This window comes from Strongylocentrotus purpuratus, unplaced genomic scaffold, assembly GCF_000002235.5.
Source record: "Strongylocentrotus purpuratus isolate Spur 01 unplaced genomic scaffold, Spur_5.0 spur5_scaffold_19, whole genome shotgun sequence".
NCBI classification, from domain to species: Eukaryota; Metazoa; Echinodermata; class Echinoidea; order Camarodonta; family Strongylocentrotidae; genus Strongylocentrotus; species Strongylocentrotus purpuratus.
The window spans coordinates 8,655,924-8,680,839 of record NW_022145604.1 but is presented as its reverse complement, the minus strand read 5'-3'; the positions used below and the strand labels follow the sequence as shown (position 1 = coordinate 8,680,839).

The following is a 24,916-nucleotide window of genomic DNA, read 5'->3' as shown; positions in this document are numbered from 1 at the left end:
TTATGTTCCTTGTAGATGGCGGTGCAGACCTCCGGCACGAACGTGGATATGCTGTTGTGTGCCACCCGGAAGTCGTGAATTTTAAAGCAAATACAAAGCAAAACCAAGAATTTGTTATGGCAGAAATGAAGACACACACCTTGGGCACTTGGTGATTCGAGGGGTCACTCGGAGCAGGAGCTCGGCGAAGAGATTGGGGTCCATTCGCATGTATCCGACATAGTCCCCCCGCGATTCACGCTCTAGCTCTTGGAACAACGTTTCGTTCTGCCCGAAAAGCCTCCTCCTCTCGATCCATGGGCGAACCCACCATCTCCTGCGTCGGCATCTCTGTTGCCTCTCTCTCTCCCGTATCAAGGCAAGTAATACCACGTCATGCTCATGCGCTGCCACTTGAAGGTGTTCTTGCAGCATCAGAACCCGGAGTCTCTGCGGTGGAATGGGCGGCATCTTGAGGAGGCAGCAAAAGCTGGGACTTCTAGAGAAAATGGGAATGCCATGCTTAAAATTTACAATTTATTATGTTGAGCACACAAATATCTCGCTAATCGGCGCTTTAAGGCCAATTTACCCATCAAAAAGACCATTTAGAAAAATCGTCGGTATTTTTTACTACACTACTGAAAAAAACACACATAAAAACCGTCGAATTTGCTCTTTCCGCACTTTTGGTGAGTAGTGCGCATGAGGAACTCGTTTCAGAAAACCTACACTCTATTTCCAATTTTCGTCGTGTTTGCTATGCAACTACTAGCCTTTTGACAAGGCCTCGTGACTCTGGCTAAGCGGCTAAGATGAGGCTAGATACCCGGTGGGAACGCGCGACCGCTGTGGTTCTCGCTCTGTCATTCACTCGGGCTTTTGCGATTAGTTTCTTTTTATTCGCTCGGCGTCTATCAGACATATGGCCTTGTTAAAAGGCTATGCAACTACCGGCCAAACACTGGAATGTGAGAAAAACCGATGTTTTTTTTGTTGCAGTGTAAATACAGCTTTTTTTCAGGGTGGTGCGTAGTGCAAATGCAGCGTCAGCAATCACGAAATAAGGGATGTCTCGATCGTCATGAGGCAGTGGCTCATCTGGTGGTATTCCAATGTTCTCATCGTCAATTGCCTCTTTCAGACTGCACGTGTTCCAAATCTGGGCATCAGAACTCGCACCACCTGCTCCCACCTCCACCCACCGGAACTTGTAGTTGCCATCAACCAGGGCAAGGAGTACAATCGAGTTGTACCCCTTATAGTTGTAGAACTGGGAGCCACAGTTCGCGGGTGCCTTGATGCGGATGTGCTTGCCATCTAAGGCTCCCAGGCAATGGTGGAAGTTCCACCGGTCGGAGAAGGTCTGGGCAATGCCCTTCCACCCCTTTGGAGTAGATGGGTTGCTGATGGTCTCCTCGCCATACTCAGCGTAGATGGCCTGACACACGTCCAACACCAAGAGTGAGATGGTGTTGTGGGGTACATAGAATAGGTACATCAGGCTGTGGTAGGAGTCCCCACTGGCAAGGTAGCGCATGGTGATGGCGACCTTCAAGCCTACTGGAAGGGCCTTCCTGTACCAGGTATCATACTTCTGTAAGCGAGGAGTGAGGCGGGTGACCATTTCGGCAAACATGGCAGGTGTGATGCGGGTGAAGTTGCGGAAGCCCTGAACATCCTCATTGCGTAGCAGGTGCATCAGGTTACCATAGGCACCCTGGTGTGGTCGCAATGTGATCCAGTGACGAACCCAACACATCCTCTCTTTTCTCCTTTCAAGGATGGCTTGCATCTTGGCCATCAGGATCTTCATCTGCATCTGATTGTGTTGGATGGCCATCAAACAATCCAGCAACACAAGGCGGCGTTCTCTCTCCATCTTGAGTGACCTGTGAAAGTCTACAGTTGAAGAACTGACAATGATGAGGATGCTGGCAGCATCCAGGGTTGCATACCCAAGTGAAGACCATTTGGCATGGGCGACATCCGCCGAAATGAAAGAAGACATAGGTAAAAATTCCGCATATTATCCGTATCTCAACCGTGACATACATATCCAATCCGTAACATCCGTATCCCATCCGTAATATTCGTATCCCATCCGCAAGCATACGCAATTACCGCAAGTCCTATCGTAAGATCCGCAATATATATGTCAAAAATACGTTAAACATACGTAACTCCTACGTAATAGTGTTTACGTACCCCTATGTATCCGCAGGCATCCGCACACCCGACAAAGTGTGCGGATCAGTTACGTATCTAACGTATCCTGCGGATGAGTTTACGTATCTTACGTATGAGTTACGTATTTTACGTATGGATAACGTATATTCTGCGGATGCTTACGTATATTTCATCCGCAGCAAAATTTTGAGATTTTCAAAATTCCGCTGCAGATCTGCGTATGTCTGCGGATCCTGCGGATTGAATTACGGATGGATACGGATGCTTACGGATGATACGGATCCTTGCGGATGCTTACGGACTTTTATCCGTAAGCATCCGCAGCTACCGTAAGTGGCCGTTTTTGTAACGATTCGTTACGGTTAGTTTACTTTTTGTTTACGGATTAATTACGGATTATTGCGAATAGTTTACGGATGGTTATATGTGCTTTACGTGTTGTTTCCGATTTTATTCGGTCATTTTACGATGGCTTTACGGATCGATACAGGTTAAGACGAGCATTTTAGGTACAGTAACGAGTAATTTACGAATAGATACGTATGCTTTACGTATGCTTACGAATTGTTTACGAAATGGGGAAGGTGTAAAAGCTACAAATGCAAACACTTCTTTTTCAGTTGTTATTTTTTGGCTAAAAATCTTAAGGACTCCTAAATACTCGTAACTTATTCGTAACTATTCGTAACAACATGTTAACAGGTCGTGACTAACACGTTAGTTGCTTGTAGTTATCCGTGACAACTCGTAACGAATCGTGGACTGTTGCCGTAAATACATCGTAATAAGTCGTAATAATTCGTAATAAACTGCAAAAAGCTTGTAATAACTCTTAAACCGGTCGTAAAAGAGGCCAAATCGTAAGGATCCGAGAAAGATCCGTAAATATGTGTGATCCGTAAGGACTCGTAAGAAAAATCTGTGTATGTTAAGGAGGTATTAGGCACTAATTGTTTTAATTATACCGCCATCACTCCCATCCGTTGTTTGCCAAAATGTACTCTACAAGGTGATAAAATAAGATATTCTAAGAACACAGTTTTCATATTCTGCTTTACTATCTTTCTACGTTTACTTCTATCAGGCGCGTACGCAGGAGGGGGGTGTTTAGGGGGTTAAACCCCCCTTTGGTATTTTTTATGTGTGTATTTTTAAGAAAACCCCCCTATAACCCCCCCCCCTTTTTTTTTTTTTTTTAAATTATATTAAAAAAAAAATATGCCTTACCCCCCCCCCCCCTAACGAAGAAAAATTTCAAATTTTCAAATTTCAAGACCCCCCCCCAAAAAAAAGTGTCCTCTTACCTCCCCCCCCCCCCCCCTCCCCCCCCCCCCCCCCCGCTTATTCAGCGGCTGGCTGAGTCGTTGCGAAATTTCGGCCCCATTTCGAAACGTTAACCCCCCCCCCCCCCCTTGAAAAAAATCCTGCGTATGCCACTGCACAGGCCTATATACCAAGTGCAATAAAATGTCATTTGTCCTCAAAACATTCCTTAAATTGATGTGAAATAATAATAATAAAATATTGTAAAAGTTTGATATAGGAGCTTTCACTTGTAAGTGTTTATGAATGCTATAGTGTATGCAAGACCTGGGCCCCATTTTACAAAGCCTTTTTCAATGACAAATGCAACAAATCAGTGACAAATCTGCTCAAAACTGTCATTTGTCACTGGTGACAAGTTTTGTGAAATGGGGCAGTAGCGTAATGGTACAAACGTGTTTGACGGGTTGACCCAGCATGAATTAAAACATTTCTTAAAAGCTCGTAATCAGGCTCTTGAATAGGCAGATTGTAGTTGGGGAAGGGGGTTCAGACATTATGAGGTAAATTGAGATAGACCCTTTCGAGGGGAAGGTCTGGAGAGGACTGTCCCCTATATAGGGCGACGGAGTGTCTTCAAAAGTGTGGGGGGGGGGGGCATGAACAAAAAGAAGGCACTTCAAGTTCTTAGAAAAAGGAAAACCTATACAAAGGGAAACATCAAAGCGAAAATATACTTTTATATGGACATTAGTATACACCCCTACATTACGGGGGGGGGGGGTGATAATTTCAGATTTGTTTTTCTTTTTTTATAAATTATGGTCCAAGAAACTGATAAAGCATCATACTTTGCTGCTGTGTGTGATGCTTTAAAATATAATTTGCGAGGGAGCGAAGCGAGCGACCCCAAAAATATGCAATTTGTGAAGTCGCTGTGCGAAAAATTACAACAATAAAGAAGAAAAAATAATCCTGATGGGATGTTTAGCACAATATAATCATGAAATTAACATAATTATATCAACTATAAATGCAAGCTAGCGAGTTGGGGTGGGAATTAAAGAAACAGTCACTTTTAGTTGCTGTAAATAGGGGCGCTTGTTATTGAAAGAGGAAAAGGGGGCACTTATCAGTTTTACATTTGCCATTATTTTTTCATATCTGGTCATTATATCTCGTCCATGTCTCTTTGTTTTCTTTCTCTCTCTCTCTCTCTCTTCCTTTTATCACTCCTATCTGGTCATACTCTCTCTCTACGTCTTTTTTTCCTTTTCTTTCTTTCCTTTTTTTCACTCCTATCTGGTCATACTCCCTCACTCTCTCTCTCTCTCTCTCTCTCTCGTCCACGTCTATTTGTTTTCTTTTATCTCTTTCCCTCCCTTTTCTCACTCTCTCGTCCACGTCTCTTTTTCTTTCTCTCTCTCTCTAACCCGCAGTACATGTATAACTCTGGCCTGCACCCATCTTTCTCTGGCCTCCTCACTCCTTCTCTTGCTAGTTTGTAATTACCAGGGAATTCTGAGGCTGTTTGCCTGCACTGTTATCATAGTTGTTCTTTCACCCTTTGATATTTTTTTTGTAATCTCCTTTTCATCTTCTTTTTCCTCTACAGCACACAATTCTTTAAATTAAAAATCTCTTTTTTCTTCAAAGTACCTCAATAATCTACATATTTCCTCATTATATACCATGCCAAATAAATCATGAGAAAAAATAAGCAACGCATACTGAATATACTTTGTAGCATTATTTAAATTTAATCATGAGCGAGTCTTTAACAAATTAGTCATGTGGAGTTTGCGCACTACAAGTACTCTCCACATGTCAAATTTGGAATGAAAATAATAATACAACTTGATAGAAGTTAGAAACAGACTGAAGAATTTACAAAACAGGGCAGCAAAAAATGAAGTAAAATTCTATCAGGCATTACTGTCAGCCTTAATTAATAATTGTTGTTTAAGTAGTCCTACTATATAATGCCAATTAGTCTCATATTTTCAGAAAAAATAAAGTTTAAATTAACTTAACTACAACTATCTTACAACAAAAAATATAATACATCGGGTCGAAAGTATATACAAAGTCATGTCTGCTTGGAGCATGTTGGCAGATGCGCTGAGTGACTTCATCAGCTGTATGCTCAATCTGTAGAAGAGAAACAGACACGGAGAGAAAAACAAAATGCTTGAAAATATTTTTACAAAAAAATATGAAAACACAGAAATGGTTAATGAATTTGTTCCGGTTGTTGAAAAAAATATACAAAAGTCATGAAAGACAGGAAGGTCTATACATATTGCCATAACTTGCAACGATTTTCTAATTGACCTTTTTTATATATCGCAATGCAGTAATGTAATAAATAGATTTTGTGTAGGAACTCAGTGTTATTTTGCTCTGGTTCATGATGTTATGAACCACAGCAATATAACATTGAGTTCCTATAGGAAACCTATTTATTCAAATGGTCACATCTCAGCCAATATTTAACATATTCAGTTGGCTTTCGACATTTGGACATTAATTTTGATGCTCTCTCGGAAAATGAAATTCAAATTGTGAAATTCTATTTTTAAAAAAATGATGGCACAGCTTTATGCAGTGCAAATCTACAGTCTTACATTTCAGACCCTGTCATATCCCTTATGACTAGCTAACGTTTTTGCCTGGAAACAATTTTTTACTATGTAGCCATGAAAATTAATAAAATCTCACCTGCCATCCCTATAGCAAAGGGCCTAGCTCGTCTAGCATGCACAGTTCCCCTCAGTGCATGAGCAGCCGCTTCCACACTTGCAGCCATTAGCACACTTGCATGCAGCGTCTGTGGACAAATAAAATAAACCAAGTAATAACATCAAATTAAAATGTCTCTATTCTATTGTTGGTATAACTGTATTTTCTCTTTCATGCAGACTACACAGCAGGATATATAATGGGCACAATTGGTCTGCGCCCCTCATTTAGGCATACATGGAAAAAGCAACCCCCCCCCCCCCCCCTCCAAAAAAAAATTAAAAATCTATATATATATATATATATGTGTGCAGGCACACATTTCGTCGCTGTTTTCACAAAGTGACGGTATAGTGAAAAAAAAATTGCATTCACTTTGCGTTACGATTTTCCTCACTACCATCACTTTGTGAAAATAGGGACGAATTTTGTGCCCAATTCCCGTGGCAGACCCAAAATTCACCAGGAAAATGAGATAAACATGTTTTAAATTATTTTCAAAATCCTTTTCCAAGCTTGACAGTGATTTTTAAAATAATTTAATTGGTGACAACAATAAAACCTAGGAGATGTGAAATTCATATCTCCCTGACAAATCATATAGACCTATATTCTTGGCTGTCAATATTTTTTGTCATATCCCCCCCCCCCCCCACCATAACAAAACCATGGATACACCACAATATTGATATTGAGCACAAATAATCATTGCCAGTTTGTCTGACATTTAAAGGTAATACAAAGTTTTGGGAAATTTTGAAAATTGGGTGGATAGTGAATCTTTACAATTTTGATATATTTGGATGCCCCTGTGGATGTATTATAAGCACTAGATAAAATAGCCCCTAAAACACTTCTGTTTTCAAGAAAAATTGAATATAAAAATTTACCGGTGCTCCCGGTAAATTTTGATAAATTTCATATAGCGCCTATGGCCGTACAATCGTAGCTGCGACCATGAAAATCTCAGAATATGTAGTTAGGATATATAATTTCCAAACGGGAATAGCTAATCGGTCGATTTCAGTCAAGAACATTGTTTCATAGCTAAATTAATATTTTGACCTTGAGAGGGAGCTATACAAAATAAAGAGTGCATTATTTATAATTTCATAACTTTAGACTCGATTTCAACCGCGACAACGATCAATGTATATTGTAGGAACGCATATGTTAATTTGAACCAAATTCATGACCCCATACCAAAACTTTGTAATACCTTTAAGCCTGCACCCATTTAAAGGTGTGAGTAAAAAGAAATTTAAAAAAATGCATGAGCAATTGGAACAATTTTTTTCTATGAATATAAATACTTTTAAAAGCCTTGTGTAAACAGTTTAGTATAAAAAAAAAGCCTTAATTACTAGGAGGCACTTTAATTTTAAGGGTTCACTGAAAATGATGAAAGACTCACTTGTGCATATTCCACAGCAGGTTCCATCCTTGCAGCATTCACCAGTTACACAGCAATCTTGTCCAAAGCAGGCACACTCCTTGCCCTCTGTGTTCAGAATTTTAAAAAAATATACATGATATAAATTTTTTAAAAAGTAATAACAATCTTGAATTTGAAACCAGAAATCCAGCAGTGCTTGTTGGTAAAAACTTAGTTATTGACATAACTGTTGATGTAACAAATATGAAGAAACGGGCAAGAAAACATGAAAATGATTATGAAGAAAACTGTGATAACGCCATTACGAACGTGTAGCTCGCGCACAGTTTTTACTTCAGAATCATTTTGCCTTCGGCGTAGACTAGAAGGGATGAGATTTAGATGACGTCATGCGCAGCAAGAGTTAAAATACGTTTTGCAAGATTTTCAACACGGATTTCGATTTTGACCCATAATTTCCTAAAAAGGGACCATTAAATTATTTCAGTCAAGTTGGTAAGTGGAACCGATTTATTATAGCCTAGGCCTAATTTACAATATAACATGCACGAGGTAAAATGGCATTTGGGGGGATTTTCGGGGCATAAAAATGCGGGGAATGCGTATAGTCGGCTTCCGTCTCTAAAGAGAGAGCCGACCCTACCCAAACAAGAAGCTTAACGTACGAAAGACGGAAAATTCGGTCTAGCTAGCTGCGTGTGTCGTGATCGGGGGCCCTCTCATGGTCATGGCCATGGCCATATCGTATGCACGTAACATCGAGCGGTTTGTTTCTAGAAACGCTACACCGTACGCGAATTTTTTTTCCGTACTCGAGAGAGCAAAAATCCCATGTGCGCATGCGCGTGGACTTATGATTTCTCTGCTACTTCCCATACGAAATGTACATGTATTCGCATGTACTGTGCACGATTCGCGTTCTACGAGTAAACGATGGCATAGTAGTCTTCAAACACAGACTCTGATTTGCCAGTTTGACAAATCAATATTCGTATGTGTCGCGATGTGCTTATTCAAGTCTGTGTAGTTGTATGATTCAGACCCAGTAGTGCATATGGAAATACATTGCAACTTGTATAGAATGGTATAGTAGTCTGCAAGCACAGACGCTAATCTGACAGTTTGACAACATACTAGTAGTGTGCTGAGAAGTACTTTATTCAAGTCGCCAACTTGTATAGAATGGTATAGTAGTCTGCAAGCACAGACGCTAATCTGACAGTTTGACAACATACTAGTAGTGTGCTGAGAAGTACTTTATTCAAGTCTGCGTAGATGTATGAGCACTACTCAAGACACTATGTTGTCAAACTGTCCGGTTAGCGTCTGTGCTTGCAGACTACTATACCATGCTATTCAATTTGGGATGCATTTCTGTAAGCACTAAAATGTCTGAATCATACAACTACTCAGACTTGAATACTAGTACTATTGCTACGCACGATTATTGTTTTGTCAAACTGGCAAATCAGAGTCTGTGTTTGAAGACTACTATGCCATCGTTTACTCGTAGAACGCGAATCGTGCACAGTAGATGCGAATACATGTACATTTCGTATGGGAAGTAGCAGAGAAATCACACAAGTCCACGCGCATGCGCACATGGGGTATTTGCCCTCTCGAGTACGGAAAAAAAATTCGCACACCGTACACGGTATTGTAACTGGGTATTTTAATGAGAATATCGAATATTGATTTCGATTGTTTGCTTACCCGTGCAGCAGACACACTTGACATCAGGCATGGTGATGAAATTGAACTCGAGTTGTATGTTTCTTCAGAAGGTAATGTAAATCACACTCAATCGCTTCAGCTTGTGACAAAAACTGGTGAAATTCGGGGTTTTATATGTTTTCACTCCAAGATCCGTGTGCAAACAATTAGGTAAACACATCACGTTTTTGCACGAGCTATAGGCAACCTGTTATATATATAGCGGTGCCTGTGGAGCTCGATCTAGGTGGACCTTTCTAGTTTTGCACACGCTTCTATCAGGAATGGTGATGACTATTAGGCTCGTGTCGGATAAATTATACGGGATATGGAAGGGAAGCAAAAATCCTCTTTTTTTTTTAAGCGCCGTGGGATGCCCTCCACTCCCCCAAAAATGTTTGCCCTCGAATAACAAAGTGTTGCTCATGTGCTGAAACAGTACGGAAGTGAATGATAAAGGTAACACTGTCAACTTTGTGTCAAGGTCTGGTAAAACGTAAGGTTTCCATAAAGTATTTCAAAATCATGGAGCACCATGATTATTATATATATATATATATATATAAGATATATAAGAACAAGGAGAAGAAGAAAAAAATGGGGAGGGGGAATGTAGCTGATTCCCGACCCGGATATCTCCGCCAGAAATGCAACTATCTCTCCATTTCGAAATATTCATGGTGTTCACTGCATAATGTTTTATTGATGATCAACCTGTACGATAAAATGGTTATTTTTCCATACTAAATTACGTAGACCTGTCAATATTTGCCTATAGGGCGTATTAGAGACACTTACCCCAGTCAAATTGCCATAGTGCTACACACCAGGCATCAGTGGAAATCCCTCCCCTCCTCCTCCTCCTCCCCTCCTCCCCTCCCCTCCTCCCCTCCCCTCCCCTCCTCCTCCCCTCCTCCCCTCCCCTCCTCCCCTCCCCTCCTCCCCTCCCCTCCTCCCCTCCTCCCCTCCCCTCCTCCCCTCCCCTCCTCCCCTCCTCGATCTCATTTCAAATGAATCCTGGATCTGCCCCTGACGATTGACCCAGAGTGGAGACGAAAAGATATACTGCATGGTTATTAACTCGTTGTTTCACAAATGCATGACATGGAGCATAAACATTATTAATACATACATTATTAATGTTTAATTTCTATTGTTTTCTCAAATTTCGCCTTCTCTACCCCAAGGGGGAGAGGGGTAGGTGATACAAATATGATTTAGACCCCTTTTCTGTCATACTTTGAGCTAAAGATTTAAACACCTTAAGTAGAGACTAGAGGGGGTTGGGTTTGCACTCGAGTAGCGCTTGCATGCTCGTCCTCATTATTGCACACGAATAATATAACAATAGTTTGAATATTCAAGATTATTTAAACACGTGAAACGTATAGTACACTTATGTGCGGGCAGCTTTTCTGAGTTTGGCTGGGTTGAATCATGTGACCGGTCTTGTGTGGCTTCTATATGGATAAATAATTTTGAACAGCTCTTGTTTTCTAAAATTCGCTGAATAATCATACGAAATACCAACTCCAAACTCTTTACCAAATGTTGGCGGTATTACATTCTATTATTACTGCAAATTCCAAAGGTAAAACAGGATTATAAACATCATTCAATTCGCAGTCCACAGCAGGATATATTTATAACCAAGAATGTTCATATAGCTCTGGACTTCTTAAAATGCCTGTATATTTTTTGCCCCGCCCACCTTTTTTCTCACGGGGTCATACAGTAACATTTTTTTATCATACAGGAATTTATTGCATACCCTCCACTGGACTGGAAGCTGGAGACAAGTTTTTTGTTATCAACCTTTGATTTTGATTACTGGGATTGTCAAGAACGAACTCCTAACTCTTGGTCAATAAATTATTATCTGTATAGCATTCAATTGTTTTGGGTCCATCTGTTTTATTGTAGTTGACTGAACTTGTTTTGATGACCGGAAATTCATGTCAAAACCCTCTTTGCCACTGAATAATTGTACTCCGAATTGTCATTGCTATCAAGCATTATGTCATAGTCTGCTTTGGCATGCATGAATCTTTCTCGTCTGCACAACAAAATTTTGTTTTGCAAAATACCTGTGTCAGTCACACCATTTGTGTATGATAGGCTTATTAAACTTACTGTAACAAATACATGGACTAATCGTTTACGTGTGTCTGAAGTAGGAACAGGACGTGGCTTCTCCGCGCCACAGCTGACCGATCTACATATTGGTCCGCGGTGGTGCTCTATCTCAGAATTACTCTGAGCAGCCTAACTTTCTTTTCAAAACTGTTTTTGTTTTGTTTTGTTTTTTGTGACAAATTATAATGGGGAATTCGATTGTCCAAATGCGTAAATCATTTGAATGTCGAAAGAATTGTACGGTTGCCAGTCACTAACGCTAAATTTTCATGACAGATGACTTATACCTCTAAGGGGTCATGCAGTTGCATGTATCATGCAGGAATGTTTAGCTTACCCTCCACTGGCCTGGGGCTGGAGACGATTTTTTATTTAACCATTTAACTTGATAACTGTAACCCCAAGACCGAACTCCTCATTCTTTTATATAGCATTCACTTATCTGTATAGCATTCACTTGTTTTTAGTCAATCTGTTTTATTGTAGTTGACTGAACTTGTTTTGATGACCGGGAAACCCTCTTTGCCACTGAATAATTGTACTCCGAATTGTCATTGCTATCAAGCATATCTAGTCTGCTAAAGAATGCATGAATCTTTCTCACCTGCACAACGAATCTCTTTCTTTTGCAAAACCGTTCGTATATGATGGGCTTATTAAGCTGTAACAAATACATGGGCTTATCGTTCACATGATTGTGTCTAACGTTTGGGCGTGGCTTCTCTGCAGCACGGCTGACCGATCTTCATATTGGTCCGCAGTGGTGCTCTATCTCAGAAATACTCGACGCATGGGTGCGATGGGTCCATTGTTTGACTGGCCCAACTTTCTTTTCAAAACTGCATTAAAAAAAAATAATAATAATAAAAATAAAAAATATGACAAATCGTAATGGAAAATTCAATTGTCCAAATGTGTAAAGCAATTGAATCTTGAAAAATTGTACGATTGTCACTAATCCCAAATTGTCATGATTATATACATTTCGGGGGTCATGCAGTTCCATTTTGTATCATGTAGGAATGTATAGCTTACCCTCCACTGGCCTGGGGGCTGTAGACAAATTTTTATTAACCTTTGATCTTGATTACTGGGATTGTCAAGAACGAATTCCTCACTCTTTATCAATAATTATCTGTATAGCGTTCAACTGTTTTGGGTCCATCTGTTTTATTGTGGTTGACTGAACTTGTTTTGATGACCGGGAGTTCATGTCAAAACCCTCTTTGCCACTGAATAATTGTACTCCGAATTGTCATTGCTATAAAGCATTATGTCATAGTCTGCTTTAGCATGCATGAATCTTTGAATATGAAACCGCTCGCGAATAGTCTCGACTGGATAGAAGAGCTCGCTAGTGCTATACGCTAGTGTGAATTTACATCGAGGACAAAGCTTGCTTAATCTTTTCTTGAAACACTTGTATGGTTATGGAATCTGTTTGTGTTTCTATTCTTCAAATATTAATATTATTCTGCATCAAATATACAATATTTGATTTCTACTGTGGTATGTAAAGGCATGAACTTACGTTAATACATGTACAGTACATTACCAAAAAAATAATCAAGAAGGTGCACCATGGTAATACATTTTAACAAACACATCAACATATTACCTTGACATCTCATCACCATAGCCATTGTAAAACCATTTATTAATGATACATGTTAAGTATAGATTGAAGCAATTCTCGTCCATTGGCTGTATCCTGAGTGTGATTTATATAATGGATTTTGAGTAATATTTGCATCTACCTGTAGTTGAAGAATAGATATAGTGCATAAACTAGAATATATGGAGATGTGGAGAAATCAAGTTGGAGCTCAATTGAAAGGAAGTAATGATAAATATTAAAGCAAGAGAAACTGAGAGATGAGGAAAGCAAGAAGTTATCGAAATTAAGAGATGACTCGCGAGATATCCTTGCATTAATGAATCCTTTATAAAATGTTGTCTTGAGAGGAAGTAGACGATTTTTTTTTAAATTGGAGATTAGTGTAAGTATTAGAAAAACGGAAATAGAATTAATGAGAAAGTTTTTTTTAAATCTTAAATCGAGATCAATACATATAATTAGATGGGAATCTCCAACTGGCATTCATGTGCGATGTCACACCTACGCGTAACGCATGTCCCACACGCAAAAACGAGAAGAAAAGAGGCGATAATGTAAAAGAGAAGAAGATAGAGGAAAAGGAGAGAGAGACAGAAAGAGAGAGAGAGAGAGAGAGAAATAAAGAGAGAAAGCAAGAAAGGAAGGAAGAACATGAAACTTCAATTTACACTTAGGCCTACAGATTACATTTCCGACTGAGTTGGCTTGACATATTATGTGCCTAAGAAGTCTGCGGACGAAAATGCAACAATACGAAAACAGAAGTTATATAAAATTGTCTTTAAGAGAGAAAGAGAAGTTATTTCTAGAATGAAATGAAAGGGACTATGTGACTTTCAAGGAGGAAATTACAATTTGTATCGCTCGTAACGACTATTTTGAATTTCCTATTTTTGTATAATTCAAGAATAATTCAAGAACTTCCCCAAAACTTCCCCAAGAACGCCCCAAGACTCCCGGCAAGGCAAATTATTTTCACAATTTCTTGCTGTCTATTTATCCTTTTTTGTTATTAAAGACTCCCAGTAAAGGCTCTCCCCCTGCACCCCATCTGCAAAGATAGAAGTGGTTCCCAAGACAACCTTTTGTGGTATAAAATTGGAGAGAGTGTGGGTTTTTTGTAGTTTTAAGCATCTAACAACCACTCCCGTGGACCTTTTATTATTCATACGTCTTGCTGTCTGCTGCCTCGAGATCACTGGAGCCAAGAAAGGTAACGATGTATAGCAAGAATTTCTAATCAGTGAAGGATTTATCCTTTTTATGCAGATGCATTCTTCTACCATTCTTCACCAGAAGTGCGTTTCAAACTCAATGATGTGGGCTATTTGCTGCCTAATCTGAGGGCTTAAAAAGAGCACACAATAGGGGCAGTGCAATTTCAAGGGATGGATTAGAGTTTATTCCTAAAAACTCTAATCCATCCCTTGAAATTTAAATTGCATTGCCCCCATTGTGTGCACATAAAGCTTTCAGATTGAACATTCCATCTCATAAAATTGTCTATACACTCTTAGAAAAAAAGGGTGCAAAAACGGGTGCAAAATAAGAGTTTGCACCCTTTACATAAAAATGAACCCTATTGAAGGAAAACGGGTTAAAAAAAAGGGTGCAACATAAGATTTTGCACCCTTCCTACAAAAATGAACCCAATCGACCAAAAAAGGGTGCAAAATAAAAGTTTGCATATTGCATGCATATCTACACTCTTAAAAAAAAACGACCACATATATGATTACTTTCCACGTGTTCACATAAAAATACATTTATCATGATTTGTTAAGCAAATTATAACAATGCACATCAATTTTGTGATTTGTATTTTTCCTTTGGCAATCATTAACCCAATAGATTATTTTGTCTGATTATTTTACAATTGCATTCACGTTTTATCAATAGATATATTGATTATATGATTACTAACCAAGAAACATCATGCATGTTTAATATGTACTTGTGTACGAGCAAATTTTACTAACCAAGATTACTAACCAAGAAACATCATGCATGTTTAATATGTACTTGTGTACGAGCACATTTAACCAGTATTCCTCGATGATGGGTGCAGGATTGGACCTTTTAAATGGTGCAGGATTGAACCCCTAAAAGTGTTGTTATTGCATCGGTTTGCACCCCTAATGGAGCAGCATTGAACCATTAAGGGTACTAACATGTCTCCTAAAAGGTTCAATCTGGCACCCTCTTAAAGGGTGCAGGATTGAACCCATAAATGTTCTGCTCGTGTTGCATCGGTTTGCACCCCTAAAGGTGCAGGAATGAACCATAAAGGGTACTATTTCCCCTAAAAGGTTCAATCTGGCACCCTTTTAAAGGGTGCAGGATTGCACCTTTAAAAAGGGTGCAGGATTTAACCCCTAAAGGTGCTGCTATTGTTGCATCGGTTTGCATCCCTAAAGGTGCATACTTGCACCATTTTAACCTCACTTTCTCCCTTCAAGAAAATTTTCTCTCTTGAAAGTCGATTATGACCTCTCTTTCTCTCTTCAAGACAATTTCTCTCTTGAAAGTCGAATAAACTCGAGAGCATCCTGGGGCTCTGCCAGGCCCCTCAAGCTCTGCCATGTACGGATCCATTAGAAAGAAAAATAAGCCCACTAAATAATGAATATATATTCAAACGTCATAGCGATTCATCCAAATAAAAAATCTACGTAAGAGGCACGTTGAAAGTTTTAAGAAAATTCCTTCAAATTCCAGGAAATTGGGTTTTCTTTTCGGGAAACTCTATTTAAACGAATGGAAGCACTGACGGCTCTGTTTTTTAAACTATAACAATTCTCCTTGGATCAGATATTTGACCAAAAACAAGCCTCACTAGACTTTAATTCGTCACTTTGACGAATTAGGTGATACGTGCTATTTTGTTATCATGAAATTGTGCCGATGATGATCTAATGATAATGATCATAAATACGATAAAGACCATGATTAAGAGTGGTATAGCGCCCACTTCAGGTATTCGATAGAGATTTGTAGAATCAGGATTTCAGAAAAAGTCGCCTAACACGCTAACTAAGAAAATTCTGACATGTCGCCTTTAATTGAAATTTTCACTAAGATGATGTCATCAAAATGATAAATGATGTACGTCAATATTGAAGATAATTTATTAGCTACACCGTATCAAAATTTGGGAGAACATAGAGTACTCGTAAGCTAGATAGTGCTCAAAGATCAATGTCATGAAGATTCAAGATGTGAACAAAATTTACCTTCCATAGACATAACACGCAAATGACGAAAATTCTGACATGTGGCCTTTAATTGAATTTTGTGCTATGATGATATCATTTAAATGAAAATTGGTGTAGACTGATCTCAAAGACGATTGCCTCGACTACAACATATTAAAATCTAGAAGAGAATCGATGAATATTAAGAGAAATACACTAAATTTTCCATAAACATAATGACGTCATAATATGCATTTTTGTATTTTTGACTTCCAAGGCCATTATGATGACGTCAAGATGTCCTTAATGGCCAAATGAGATATAAAATCATACCTTCGACTCATACTCTATCTAAATATGAAAAAAAATTGGCAATCCTTATTCATCCCAATGGACTTTTTATAGGCATGTTTTTGCCCGTATATGCTATGTATTACAAAAATCGCGCGTGCGGACGGTTATCTTGAACGGACGCTCATTCCGTTATTAATAGTGATAAAGAGATAAACTTGGTATCAAATTGTTCGGAAAATTATGAGGAATATCCTGTCAAAAGTTTTTGCGGAGGAATTATTTTTCGTTCGGCCGTTACGAACGAAAACGCGCAAAAATGCGTGTTTTGCGCGATTTTTTATGAATGCTTATAATGGCCTGAAACGTATGCAAAAAAAAATTAGGACGATTTTGAGCAATATAAAATTTTACGCGCGCATTAACGCGCGCACGTACGCGTACGCGCATTTTTGAACGCATTTATTGACCTGAAATTGACGGGACAGATATTGACCTTGATCGTGATAAATATGAATGAGAAATGGCTTTCTGTTATGAAGATATGATCATGAGTTGATTTTCACAAAATGGCGCCTGGATGACGTCACGATGACTTTGAGTCTTTGAAAAGTCACGCAGTTCTAAGTTAGACTAAGATCTATCATCATTGAAAGATTCATGATTATGGCTTTTTTCATTCTTGAGATATTCTGCGAACAAATTCATGGCAGAATAATAAAAATAATAAAGAAAATCTTGACGAAATCAAAAGGTGATACGTCTACGTACGTATCACCTAATGATTCCTTCAAAATTTGCAATTTCAACTTTCGATCGAAAATTTTAACATGATCCCAACATCTGATTAAAAAACAAAGTCACCCTTTTTGATAGCCCATGGTCTCAGCTATAACATACCCCAATTTGGGAGAAAACAGAGCACACATAAGATAGATAGTGCTCATAGATGAATGCCATGTAGATTCATGATGTGAACGAAATTCACCTTCCATAGACATAACACGCAAATGACGAAAATTCTGACATGTGGCCTTTAATTGAATTTTGTACTATGATGACCTCATTAAAATGAAACTTAGTGAAAAGTGATCTTGTAGAGAATTGCCTTATCTACAACATATCGACATTTCAAAGAGAATCGATGAATATTGAGAGAAATACACTACATTTTCCATAAATACAATGACGTCATAATATGCAATTTTGTATTTTTGACTTCCAAGGCCATTATGATGACGTTAAGATGTACTTAATGGCCAAATGAGATATGAAATCATACCTCCGACTCATACTCTATCTAAATATGAAAAAAAAATTGGCAATCCCTATTCATCCCAATGGACTTTTTATAGGCATGTTTTTGCCCATATATGCAATGTATTACAAAAATCGCGCGTACGGACGGTTATCTTGAACGGACGCTCATTCCGTTTTTAATAGTGATAAAGAGCTAAACATGGTATCAAATTTTCCGGAAAAATATGAGGAATATTCGGTCAAAAGCTTTTGCGGAGAAATTACTTTTCGTTCGGCCGTGACGAACGAAAACATGCAAAAATGCGTGTTTTGCGTGATTTTTTATGAAATGCTTATAATGGCCTGAAACGTATGCAAAAAAAATTTAAGACGATTTTGAGCAATTTAAAATTTTACGCGCGCATTAACGCGCGCGCCTACGCGTACGCGCATTTTTGCGCGCATTTATTGAACTCAAATTGACCCGACGGATATTGATCTTAATCGTGATAATTATGAATGAGAAATACTTTTCCGTTATGAAGATATGATCATTAGTTGATTTTCACAAAATGGCGCCTGGATGACGTCACGATGACTTTGAGTCTTTGAAAAGTCACGCAGTTCTAAGTTAGACTAAGATCTATTATCATTGAAAGATTCATAACAATAGCTTTATTCAGTCTTGAGATATCCTGCGAACAAATTCGAGGAAGAATAATAAATAAATAATAAATAAAAATCTTGACGAAATCAAAAGGTGATACGTAGACTTCGTTACGTATCACCTAAAAAAAAAAGAAAAAAGAAAATCTTGACGAAATCAATAGGTGATACGTAGACTTCGTTACGTATCACCTAATGATGCTTTCTTCAAAATTTGAAATTTCAACTTTTGATTGAAAATTTCGACATGATCTCAACATCTGATTAAAAAACAAAGTACACCGTTTTTATAGCCCATGGTCTCAGCTATAACATACCCCAATTTGGGAGAAAACAGAGCACACATAAGATAGATAGTGCTCATAGATGAATGCCATGTAGATTCATGATGTGAACGAAATTCACCTTCCATAGACATAACACGCAAATGACGAAAATTCTGACATGTGGCCTTTAATTGAATTTTGTACTATGATGACCTCATTAAAATGAAACTTAGTGAAAAGTGATCTTGTAGAGAATTGCCTTATCTACAACATATCGACATTTCAAAGAGAATCGATGAATATTGAGAGAAATACACTCCATTTTCCATAAATACAATGACGTCATAATATGCAATTTTGTATTTTTGACTTCCAAGGCCATTATGAAGACGTTAAGATGTACTTAATGGCCAAATGAGATATGAAATCATACCTCCGACTCATACTCTATCTAAATATGAAGAAAAAAATTGGCAATCCCTATTCATCCCAATGGACTTTTTATAGGCATGTTTTTGCCCATATATGCAATGTATTACAAAAATCGCGCATACGGACGGTTATCTTGAACGGACGCTCATTCCGTTTTTAATAGTGATAAAGAGCTTAACATGGTATCAAATTTTCCGGAAAAATATGAGGAATATTCGGTCAAAAGCTTTTGCGGAGAAATTATTTTTCGTTCGGCCGTGACGAACGAAAACGTGCAAAAATGCGTGTTTTGCGTGATTTTTTATGAAATGCTTATAATTGCCTGAAACGTATGCAAAAAAAATTTAAGACGATTTTGAGCAATTAAAAATTTTACGCGCGCATTAACGCGCGCGCCTACGCGTACGCGCATTTTTGCGCGCATTTATTGACCTCATATTGACCCGACGGATATTGATCTTAATCTTGATAAATATGAATGTAAAATTACTTTCCGTTATGAAGATATGATCATAAGTTGATTTTTACAAAATGGCGCCTGGATGACGTCACGATGACTTTGAGTCTTTAAAAAGTCACGCAGTTCTAAGTTAGACTAAGATCTATCATCATTGAAAGTTTCATGACAATGGCTCGATTCAGTCCTGAGATATCCTGCGAACAAAATCGAGGAAGAATAATAAAATAAAAAAAAAAAAGAAAAAAGAAAATCTTGACGAAATCAATAGGTGATACGTAGACTTCGTTACGTATCACCTAATTATCTTTAGTATACAAGTGTCATTTCGGACCTTACAGCTTTCATAGAAATCACTTCCGGACCGTCAAAGCAAAAGTTTGAGAACCCCCTGGCCTACACATTATACACATCAGGACCAACTTGACAAGGAGAAAGTTATCGATCTTGAGTGTCAATTTTCATGACTTTCTTCTTCGTTCGATTTCTATAATCTCCCCTCCCTAGATTTGTTTGTTTCCAATAAGACCAACTTTTTTTTACAAAGGGGTGCCAAAAAGTACGCGTGAAAGGAGAGAGACGGAGAGAGAGAGAGAGAGAGAGAGAGAGAGAACGATAGAGAAGATACAAAAATAAGGTCAAGAAAGAGACTAGAGAAAAAACGGGAAAAGGTGAACTAAAGGGAACATTTTGCCAAACACAAAGAGAAGGAAATGAAGAAAGACATCAAAAGGAAAACAAGCAAAGGAAAAGGGGCATCTGTCGAAGTAAAGGGGGCACTTATCAGATTTGAATAGGGGCTTTTTCATCTCTGGTGAGTGGCCCTTTTCAGGTTCGAGGTTTATTATGACATGTCCCCCTTTTTTCTAATAAGTGTCCCTTTTCTTTCTGAAAAATACCCCTTTTCCTTTCTCCACAACAAACGTCCCTATACTACTTTTTAATTTATTTCCCCCAAAGCTCGCTCGCATTTATATTTGGTATAATCGTGTTACTTATGAAATGTATTTTCAGTCTTTCATGATTAAATTGTGCTTAAGGGTAAAGACCAGTTTTGGAAACGCCCCTCTCTCAAAAAATGAAATGGAAGCTCTTATTAACAATCATGTGAAAGAATATGTTTTGACTAAAACGTGATGATACAAATTTTGCCGGGAAAACCGCCTACTAATTGATATATTTGGTAAATTATTATATCTATTGGGACCAAATAGATATCGCGCACGTGGTCGCGTAGTCCCATATACATCTTTCTGTGTACAGTGCTTGTAACTGTACCAAGACTGGGTCAAATTTCTTATCATTTTGATGATTCCAGAACCTTGCAGTACACACCAATACTTATATGCTAGATGATTAACCTTTTCTAAACGATTCCACAACGTTTCTTTCACAATGCAATCGCATGACCAGAATTGCTCTTTATCTTTAAAACCCATCAGGATTTGTTGTTGTTCTTCTCATTTTAAAACTTTTCGCCCTCGACGTCACAAATCTTAGATTTACATTTTGATGTTTCCTTTGTAGGTGCCCCTTATATTCCAGAAAGTGTCCTATTTTGATAGTGACCCCCCCCCCCCCCCCGCCCCCAATTTGGAGAATGCTCCACCGCGCCTGTTTGTGCTTAAACTTTTTCTTTGTTTGTTCAACTCATACTCCTGACCGTCTATCGTCGAGTCAAAAGACTGAAAGGTCCTTTATATTTAACGATATTTAACGATATTTGGTTGACGGTTTATTAAATACTGAACCTGGCAGCCCGTTGGTTAAATTACATTCAATTTACATGATAAAACAACTGAACTTGCACATCAATATTAATAATAATAATAATACACAACATTTATTAGGCGCCTAATACTGGTGTTTCTAAGCGCACCATAGTCTGATTAAAAATTACCAACCAAAACTTATAATAAACAGACAAATTATAAATCTGTTCTTTATTCAATAAATCATGCATATATAATACAAATAAAATAATAACAATAATACAAATAAAAGTAAAATAAAAATAAAAATAAAAATAAGATCAAACATAAGGTCAAACATAAGAACAATACGGCAATCAAAAGAATTAAGACAGTATTCTTAAGACAGGATCAAGCTATGTTCACATATTGCACTGAGAGATATGGCAAAAAAGAGAGTAGAGGGAAAGTGGTAGAAAAGGAGAGTTAGAGAAGAGGGAATCGACAGGTGGATAGTAGAAAGAACGAAGTAAAAGGTAAGAAACAGGTAACCGTGTGAGAACAGGTAACCGTGGGAGACTGAGAAGGGGCGGGAGAAAGAGGAAGAGAGAGAATGAGAGGAAGTATAATGACTGTGTATGGAAATTACAGTTCATAGTGCCGCGTTAAATGTCATTCATACAGATTAAAACAGTTAAAATACAATAAATGAAGTTATACTTTTAAGGAAATGGTAAAACTATCAAAATATCACGTTAAAGATTTAAACATACTATATTTCAAAACCAGACTTTGAACATGTTTTGTGTGAACTTAAATAATGGTATCTTACTGTAGAAGGTGAAAGATAAATTCAATCAGACATTGAAGGAGTCGAAATGAAAGAAGGAAAGAAAAAGGCAAAGTAGAGAGGAGAAAGAGAGAGAGAGAGAGAGAGGTGGAGAGAGGAAGAGAGAGAGAGAGAGAGAGAGAGAGCAGGGTGAGGGAAGTCCTGTGGAAAAGGCGGGTTGAAACAAATTATTTATAATTAATACTACGTCAGCCAGAACACAACACAAGATTCCGAGCACTTACAGATATTAAACAAAAATATTGGGATTTATTTCGCAATTTGCTATTGAATATGAGAGCAGAAATCAACACAGCGAGCGTGAAAATACACACACATGTACACACAACATCCATCGACAATACATTTTCAGTACATTATCATTAGGGACTTTTAGATTGAGTGGACGAGAACACGACGAACGCCGACTGATCATGTTTGTCAACGTACTCTACTGCCCATGTTGACTACAATTAGAAATCTTTTAGAATGCACTCGATGATATACATGCATGCAGGAAGTAACACTATGAATATGACGGACAAAGAAAGAGGACAAAATATACAGTTCCTCATTCTACCCTCAACAATAGGCCATTTTCGTAATGTAACCAAATTTAATGCATAAGCCTTTGTGAAGTGCCTCAATACATATTATTTCATTCACCTGAAAAGAAAAATAGTATTTCATTAGACAGAATCCGAACTGCATACATTAGTGTTGCTAGGTTGGACAAACATTATGGCTTGACCTACCTAGCAACACTTAATATATGCAGTTTGAATTCTGACTATTGAAATACTATTATTCTTATCAGGTGAATGAAATAATATGTATTAAGGCACTTCACAAAGACTTATGCATTAAATTTGGTTACATTACGAAAATGGCCTATTGCTGTGGTAGAACATCCCTTCACTACTTTTATGTAAAAATGTGTAGAACAGGTGAATATGCATGTGACACCTGTTCTACACATTTTTACATAATATCAGAGAAGGGATGCTCCTTTGTCTACCTGAGGAACTGTATATTTTATGCGCACGTGGCATATACTAGTACCGTACTAGATTTAGGAAATTCAAGGTTGACGCATTCTCGATCGCCGACTGAGACGACGTGACGCATGCGCAGTGCCTTAAAATGACGTCACACGTTGCAGTCAAAGCTGTCGACGTGCAAATCTAAAAGTCCCTATTGTTAGTACACTGCGTACATAAAGTTATAAAATACAGTTTAGGCTCTCCGCGATCGGTTTCATTGGAATTAATCGAGAAATACCCCTCGCTAGGCGCTAGCGTGTAAATAAAAAATACGCCTCCCGGTCATGCCAACCCTTAGTAGATAAGCAGAAGCCTTCTGAGGAGTTACATTAAATATAGTGAGTACTATTCATGGAATATCAGTTTTACTGAAAAGTGTCTGGACGTTACCATTCACAATATGTATCGAATAGGAATAATATTATTGTATTTTGGAAATTATCTGGCCACAGGGTTTATTGAATTGCTGAAATTGCTAATCATAATCAGAGGTGGTACTCCCGAGGGGCACGGTGCAACCCCCAAACTTATTCAGGTACCCTCAAAGTGACACTATTTGCATAGGAAATGTGCCCCATTTTACTTTGACAAGTGCCCCTCTTCCTTTCATGTGTAATAAGTGCCCCTTCCCCTTCTAATAAGTGCCTCTTTGATTTTGATATGTGCCTCATTTCTATTTTATTAAGCGCCCATGTTCCATGTGATAAGTAGATCTACCCCCCTATTTTTGTAAATAAAGGCCCCTTATATTTCTCATAATGCCCCTTTTTAGGCTGATAAATACCCCTATTAACATGGCCTACACATTTTCCTTTGACAAGTGCTCCTTTTCCATTGCAATACGTTTCCTTTTTCCATTATCATTAATGCCCCTTTTCATCTCTGGTAATACTAGCAGCTGCATGAACTCACATAGAATACATCCGATTTAAAATTCTCCCAAAATACGCAGGGGGGGGGGGGGGGGTTGGGGGTCGAACCCCCCTTCCCCACTCAATTTTGTTTGTGTGTGTTTGGGAGGAACCCCCCCCCCCTCAATTTGTAATAAACATTTTTATTTCTATTTAATACAAAAAATAAAAATAAAACATTATAGTAATGGGTGACCAAAAATAAAAATCCTGCGTACGCGCCTGCCTTCCAGTAAGCCCTCAAAAAAAAAAGTCCCTCCCCGACTCGCATTTATTGTTGATATAATTATGTTATTTTTTTGTTAACGGTTAGTTATAGTCTGTCATTATTAGATTGTGCTATAAACTCATCAGGCTTTGTTTTAACCTGTATAACCTAAACTATACATAAAGTACATGAGACCTTAAAGATCTTAAAATGTTTATTTAATATTTAGATCATCAGACCTATCTGCAAAATTGATATCATCCCTGATATTGTGGAATTAATGAAAATTAATCCTCTTACAAAAAAAAAACTTTTTATTTTTCTGTCATTTGTGAATACAGGAGCGTCGAAATTTGCACTCGAATTGCAGCTTTTTTTTTGTGGTGCCCCGAGTGCACACAATAACATAATGAATATTCATATACCGCACCACGCCCCTTGACTATACTTGTAAAGATAATAGGGACTTTTAGATTGAGTGGACGAGAACACGACGAACGCCGACTGATCATGCGTGTCAACGTACTTAACTGCCCATGTTGGCTACAATTAGAAATCTTTTAGATTGCACTCGACGATATGCATGCAGGAAGTAACACAATAAACATCACGGACAAAGAAAGAGGACAAAATATACAGTTCCTCATTCTAC

At 38.1% G+C, this 24,916-nt stretch overlaps 2 protein-coding genes across 2 annotated transcripts; both read right to left on the bottom strand.

Moving 5' to 3' along the window:
• Positions 1-379: 379 nt before the first annotated feature.
• Positions 380-1,990, bottom strand: LOC115926222. Its single transcript, XM_030990891.1, has 2 exons — positions 1,040-1,990; positions 380-478 (listed from the first exon to the last, which is right to left on the bottom strand). The coding sequence occupies exons 1-2, from the start codon at positions 1,988-1,990 to the stop codon at positions 380-382; spliced, it is 1,050 nt and encodes a 349-aa protein (XP_030846751.1).
• A 3,179-nt stretch (positions 1,991-5,169) lies between these two features.
• LOC115926013 (metallothionein-A-like) lies at positions 5,170-9,419 on the bottom strand. The gene is made up of 4 exons (XM_030990222.1): positions 9,284-9,419; positions 7,589-7,675; positions 6,154-6,262; positions 5,170-5,583 (listed from the first exon to the last, which is right to left on the bottom strand). Exons 1-3 carry the CDS (start codon positions 9,312-9,314, stop codon positions 6,186-6,188), a joined length of 195 nt encoding a protein of 64 aa, XP_030846082.1. The 5' UTR covers positions 9,315-9,419; the 3' UTR covers positions 5,170-5,583; positions 6,154-6,185.
• Positions 9,420-24,916: the final 15,497 nt, after the last annotated feature.

What these genes read in the sequence shown, in the direction of transcription:
- LOC115926222 (XM_030990891.1), bottom strand. Translation starts at nt 1,990, where the DNA reads ATGTCTTCTTTCATTTCGGCGGATGTCGCCCATGCCAAATGGTCTTCA. An exon ending in ATCGAGACATCCCTTATTTC is followed by an intron (nt 479 to 1,039) that starts GTGATTGCTGAC and finishes CATTTTCTCTAG; the next exon opens with AAGTCCCAGCTTTTGCTGCC.
- LOC115926013 (XM_030990222.1), bottom strand. Translation starts at nt 9,314, where the DNA reads ATGCCTGATGTCAAGTGTGTCTGCTGCACGG. An exon ending in CAAGTGTGTCTGCTGCACGG is followed by an intron (nt 7,676 to 9,283) that starts GTAAGCAAACAA and finishes TTCTGAACACAG; the next exon opens with AGGGCAAGGAGTGTGCCTGC. An exon ending in CTGCTGTGGAATATGCACAA is followed by an intron (nt 6,263 to 7,588) that starts GTGAGTCTTTCA and finishes ATTTGTCCACAG; the next exon opens with ACGCTGCATGCAAGTGTGCT.